The sequence below is a fragment of the Octodon degus genome, unplaced genomic scaffold (assembly GCF_000260255.1).
Source record: "Octodon degus isolate 3935 unplaced genomic scaffold, OctDeg1.0 scaffold00090, whole genome shotgun sequence".
NCBI classification, from domain to species: domain Eukaryota; kingdom Metazoa; phylum Chordata; class Mammalia; order Rodentia; family Octodontidae; genus Octodon; species Octodon degus.
Window position 1 is genome coordinate 10,816,892 of NW_004524666.1, and position 6,224 is coordinate 10,823,115.

Sequence of the window (6,224 nt, forward strand, 5' to 3'; positions counted from 1 at the left end):
AAAAAAAAAAGTTCTTAGAATGTCTGAAAATTATCCAACTCCTACTTCTAACACATCGTTGTAGATAAATTTTTTGCTTAATATTCTGTGCATGGATATGGAATTTTTTAAAGGAAGCTTTGATGACTAGTCTTGCTGACTAGTTTTTCTTTGAAAAAGTAGATTCAGAGACATTCAAATTGTTTTGTGCCCTAAACATTTTCAGTATGTAATTTAGAGGAAGGACCTTCATGTGCAGCAGAAATATTGCTGTTTCAGCATGCAAAGTAGGAAACTATCTTCATTAAAATTTAGCATCTAAATTCCTGTTATTATTCGTGCATGCAGTGTATTTCAAAATAGAGCCAAGTATTATGAAAGTAGTTTTGTTACCTTTTTACTAATGCAGAATAGTCTTTTAAAGTACTATTCCAAAATTAAACAGAATTGGAACAAATGGCAGAAAAATTAGGGTGGTTTTTTTTTTTTATATAACTTGAGAATTGTGGCTAAAGAAAAACATCGAAAGACTATAGGTGTGGTATAGTATTAATAGCAGTCTTTTCTCAACTGTGAACCTAAAATAAGCCCCTACATTACGTTGTAATCCATCCTAATCTTTTTTATTTTTAATAGCACAGTCCAGTTACCATGTAGACATTATTTTAATGGTTGTGAGTAAAATAGGTTTTATCTTTTTAATTTTTAGGGCATGAGTATTGCTATACTGGGACCAACGTTTCAAGATTTGGCAATGAATGTAAACAGAAATATCAGCAGTCTTTCTTTAATTTTTGTGGGCCGGGCGTCTGGATATTTGTGTGGCTCTATGATTGGTGGTGTTCTTCTTGACTGTATGAATCATTTTATAGTACTGGGTAAGGAAACACTGATTCCGGCTTGTTTGTGACTGTTGATGTGCTTCTTTTAACATTGGCTTTGAATATGCAAAACCTGAACCACAGAATGGTTGACAGCTGAATGGATATTGTTCTGTAATCTCCATGGAAGCTGGGTTTCCCTGCTATCACCTGGACAGTTAGGTGTGTGTTAGCCTTCCAGGCCTTTGTATATTCAGCTACCACTCCAGGCTCACAGACTAGAGGCCCATAAAGCTCTGGCTGTAGGAGGCAGATCTTCTCAGGCCACAGAAATCAGAATGAGCTTCTGGTACCTTACTAGAGTCTACAGCCTCTGGCCTGAAAACAAAGGGGCAGGGACCATGAATGAACTGACATGAGCTACATTTTTCTCCTTACTGCCTCATGCAGTATTGACCCCTGACTACCTTACATTGGGAACATAGCAAAAATTTAAGCACATTTTGTTTTGAATGAGTTGCTGTGTTTAAAGTAACTTCCTTGGCAAGCAAGGGAAATAATTTATTGCTGATGCATAAATAATTTCTCTTGCAAAAATAGATCTAAAGGATGTATTTCTTATGTTTCCTACCCTATTCCCCAAAGGGATTTATTTAGCTTTATTACAAACTACTATACTGATTACATTTTCTGTTTTTCTTTTTACATCATTATACCTAAAAATTACTTTATATTTTTAAATGGGAAAATTCTATGTCAATCCATTTTGCTTTTTCTTTTTGCTGTAATACTTTTCCATGTGCTATAATTTATGTATTCTTAGCAGTAGTAGAAATATATGTCTTAGTAATGTATATTTTATATTCCATAGAGATTCTACCAGATTTTGATGAAGTAACCACTTGTAGCACCTGCAGCTTATTTTGCATTTTGAGAAATTTTATGATGTTGACTTTTGTCACATGACTCTGACTAATACAGTTTTTATAGCTGGTGTTTCATCTTTTCTTCTCAGGTGTGTCGCTGTTAGGTACCACAGTTGGTCTTTATCTCATTCCCTTTTGCAAAACCCCAGTTTTACTGATTCTCGTGATGTTCGTCTTCGGCACTGCAATTGGTGTTCTGGATACAGGTTAGTGAATCTTCAATGTTAATCTCTAGGAGTACAGCTTTGTAGAAGAAAGTAATCACTTGCTCTTACATTGATGCGGATTCACTGAATCTGTCAGAAGCAACCTTTAGTAGCTATGCCTAATGTACCAGTTTTTGAGCCACTAACAATGAAGTGAACTGAAAGAATGTTATTGCAGGCTAGCCAAATAGCTCAGCAGATTAAAGCACCTGCAAGCAGGCACAGGGGCCTGGGCTTTGATCCCTGGGCCTGCCGTTGTGGCCCCGTTCCCAGGACGAGCTGAGACTGCAATTGAGACTGGGCATTATGGCATGTGTTTGTAATCCCAGCTCTTGGGAGGCTGTAAACAGGTGGATCACTAGGAGTCTGATCTAGTAGTGAGACCCTGAAACCCTGTAGCCCTTTCCCTAAAATAAAAAAAATTAAAAAAAAAAGAATGTTATTGCATGGGAGAATATTGATTCACAGTAGTGAGATAAGGAAGGACACTGTTCTTGGTGAATAATCCTTCTTATAAGGATTATTTAAGGGTATAAATGATGATTTAAGGGTGTAAATTTTAAACCAATATTTTCCCATAAAAGTACAGAAGCCACTATACAATTTAATGTCCTCTAGTTTTTAAAAATTATGTTCATATATATTAATTATACGCATATACTCTGTATTTTGAGGTAAGAGAAAACTATGGTATTTCCTGTTATCCTCATTTCTCTTTTCTGTTCTTTTCTCAGAAGTTCTGCCTTGCTCTAGTAGAGCTTCTCCTTGTGTTATCACATCTTTAAAAACCTGCTAAAGACATCGAGTAATAATGGCTTACTGCTAAGTCTAGCTTTCTGGGCCTGCCTTCCCTGCTTTAAAGTTATTTGATAGATTGTAGAAATTTTTTGTACTTAGTCTATCTTTGATGCTAAATTTACAGGGTAGAAATATATGTTTATCAGACAATAATCTGATTATAGAAAAGCCAGTGACCAGGGGCCAGGAAGATGGCTCAGTGGAATAAACACTTGCCTGGCAAGTGCAAGGGCCTGAGTTTAATCCCTGGTTCCACCAAAAAAAAAAAAGAAAAGCCAGTGATCAGATGTTCTGGTCTTTGACCTTGTTCGGAAAGTGTAAAGGCAGTTCCTCTAAGGTGTTCTCCTGGTCTATAACAGGTACAACAGAATATTCAGGTTCCTGATTATATATTTGTATCTGCTTTATGCATATATAAAATAATATTAAAGTTTCCACAAGAACACATAGCTTTGGAAATTCGACCCTAATAAGATGTTACCTCATAAATATATATTTTTAAAATACTTACAAATGAATAGCTCTGTGAATATTGCTTCCCAGTTCTGTGTTAACACTGGTTTATGAAAAGCCTTTGATAGTATGCATGCCTCCAGTAGTATAGTTTACTAGCTTGTAGCATTCTATGTATGTGTATGAGATGTTATAATGTAGAGATTTCTGCTGGCATTGGATTGACAGTGGATTAAGGTTCCTTATATACAGTATTGACTCAGATACAATGCTTCATGATTGAGAATATTACAGAACTGCTGCTGAATAATGCAGACTTATCTTCTGACAATAAAAATACTTTTTTTTTTTGTTTTGCTTTTTACTAAGTTACTGTTTTAACTTAGTTTCCCCATCTTTCATTGGTAGGTGCCAACATCCTTATCTTGACCTTATGGGGAGACAAAGGAGCCCCACACATGCAGGCCTTACACTTCAATTTTGCCTTAGGTGCATTTTTGACTCCTATTCTGGCAAAAGTGGCCCTGGGGACAACAATGACAGCATCAGCTGATAACCACACAGAGCTCGACCTTCACCTTCCAGGCCTCAACCAATCACTTGAAGCCAACCCAGACCTACTGTTCGCGGCACCTGATGACTTGAACTTACTGTGGGCTTATGCTTCAATTGGTACTTACACTTTTATAGTTTCTGTCTTCCTGTTTGCTCTGTTTTTCAAGAAAAGTTCAAGGCACAAAAAGTCAACAGCGTCTGCTCAGGGAGCTCGAAGAGCTAAGTATCACAAATCTCTACTTTGCCTCCTTTTTATGTTCTTCTTTTTTTACGTTGGAGCTGAGATCACCTATGGCTCTTATGTTTTCTCATTTGCAATCACCCACGTTGGCATGGAGGAAAGCCAAGCAGCTGGGCTGAACTCTATCTTCTGGGGGACGTTCGCAGCCTGCAGGGGCCTGGCAATCTTCTGTGCTAAGTGTTTACAGCCTGGAACCATGATTGTGCTGAGCAACATCGGCAGCCTGGTCTCATCTTTATTCCTGGTACTTTTTGACAAGAACTCACTTTGTCTCTGGATAGCGAGTTCTGTGTATGGGGCCTCAATGGCTGCCACATTTCCCAGTGGTGTTTCTTGGCTGGAGCAGTACACGAGCATAAGTGGGAAATCCGCGGCTTTTTTTGTAATTGGTTCTTCCCTGGGAGAAATGGCTATTCCTGCAATAATTGGAATTCTCCAAGGACAATATCCAAAATTGCCAGTAGTTCTGTACACAAGTTTGGGATCAGCAGTATTCACTGCTGTATTATTTCCTGTGATGTATAAGTTAGCCACCTCACCTCTGACTCATCAACAGAAAGAAAACAGAAGGAGTGAGGACCAGAAAGCTTTGCTAAATGACTTTGAAGAAGATCTTGAAGGAGAAGATGCAGAAAAACAAAATGAAATGGATTTTGAAGTTGTTAATATGCATGTTACAGAGAGGCCTTCTGCCATTCATACAGCTAGAAATATTTTGATAGAGCCCATATCTGACGAGTCTAACTAGTTTTACTCAAGTGCAACGATGTTTGAGTGTTCTCTACTTGATATTGGTGATTTTCTTGTGGAATACTTTGCCAGAGATTAGGAGAAAACGGACTAGCACTGGAGGAGATGGATTATGTAATAACTTCCTTGAATAGCTGCCATTTCTAAGGAGTCCATTTGGAGCAGTTTTAGCAGATATTCCTTATGCTTTATTGGCCCATGTGTTACAAATGTTAGAAGTTTTGAAATACCAGTTGGTCTTATACAGTAGCATTTGTTATAAAACTAGTGTTTGGCACAGGACTGAGTAGGTGGAGCCTTTTTACCAAGATGACGCTGCAAAGAAGGAAGTCCCTGCAAAGAAGGAAGGCAAAGAAGGAAGTCCCTGCCCCTCCCAAAGCTGAAGCCAGAGCAAAAGGCCATGCTGAAAGGCATCCACAGCCACAAAAAGAAGATACGAATGTTGCCCACCTTCTGCCATCCCAAGACACTGCAGCTCTGGAGGCAGCCCAAATGCCCTCGGAAGAGCACCCCCAGGAGAAACAAGCTTGACGGCTATGCCATCATCCAGTTCCCCCTAACCACAGAGTCAGCCATGAAAAAGATTAAGGACCACACCACACTCATGTTCATTGTGAATATCAAAGCCAATATACACCAAATCAAACAAGCTGTAGAGAAGCTCTCCAAAAAAACAAAAACAAAAACAAGGAGCTGGGAAGATAGCTCAGTGGAATAAATGCTTCCCTGGCAAGCGCAAGGTCCTGAGTTCAATCTCTGATACCACCAAAAAAAAAAAAAAAGAAGAAGAAGCTATATGACATTGATGTTGCCGAGGTCAGTACTCTAGTCAGGCCTGATGGAGAGAAGACGGCATATGTTCGACTGGCTCCCGATTATAATGCATTGGATGTTGCCAACAAAATTGGGATCATCTAAACTGAGTCCAGCTGGCTAATTCTAAATATATACTTTATTTCCCAGTTAAAAAAAAAAAAAAAAGACTGAGTAGGTAATAGTTTATGGATTGCGCCTATCACAGCATACAAAGAAAACTTTTTTTTTTTTTTTGAGTTACTATAGTTCTAATAGAGCAAAACTATGGAGAAGTGGTTTGCTGAGGAAATGCCCGAGCATCCATACTCTGCTAGGAAGTTGGGTTGAGTTGTTTCATGAAAGAGCATCCTTGGAAATAGATGCTTTTATGAATTGCTTTACATTTTTTGTATGATTAACCAAAGAAATGCCAAGGCTTATTTCCATTTATATTTCTTTGAAGAGAACGTGAAGTGGCCCTGGCTTCAAGAGATGACTGCCTTTGGGTGTGTTGCATCACTAACATACGTCTCATTTATCTCAACTTGTGATCTTTGATTCTAGAAGCAAAAACGAGATGAGTTCCAAGTTGAGAAAATTAATGGGTTTTAAGTTTACAAGATGTGTGCTAGAACCACCCATTCTTCATTTTAAGTTATCTGTGTAACAAGAATGATAAATAGCTCTATTGTGCTATTAC

The 6,224-nt window shown here is 38.2% G+C and overlaps 1 protein-coding gene across 1 annotated transcript in view; it reads left to right on the forward strand.

Annotated features, from left to right (window-relative positions):
* Positions 1 to 5,041, forward strand: part of LOC101577877 (sodium-dependent glucose transporter 1B-like) — a 17,799-nt gene extending 12,758 nt beyond the window's left edge. The window contains exons 2-4 of the mRNA XM_012516075.2: positions 689 to 857; positions 1,816 to 1,932; positions 3,592 to 5,041. Coding sequence (XP_012371529.1) covers positions 692 to 857; positions 1,816 to 1,932; positions 3,592 to 4,727 — 1,419 coding nt within the window. The 5' untranslated portion in view covers positions 689 to 691 and the 3' untranslated portion in view covers positions 4,728 to 5,041. The remainder of the gene's footprint in view (positions 1 to 688; positions 858 to 1,815; positions 1,933 to 3,591) is intronic.
* The last annotated feature ends 1,183 nt before the right edge of the window (positions 5,042 to 6,224 follow it).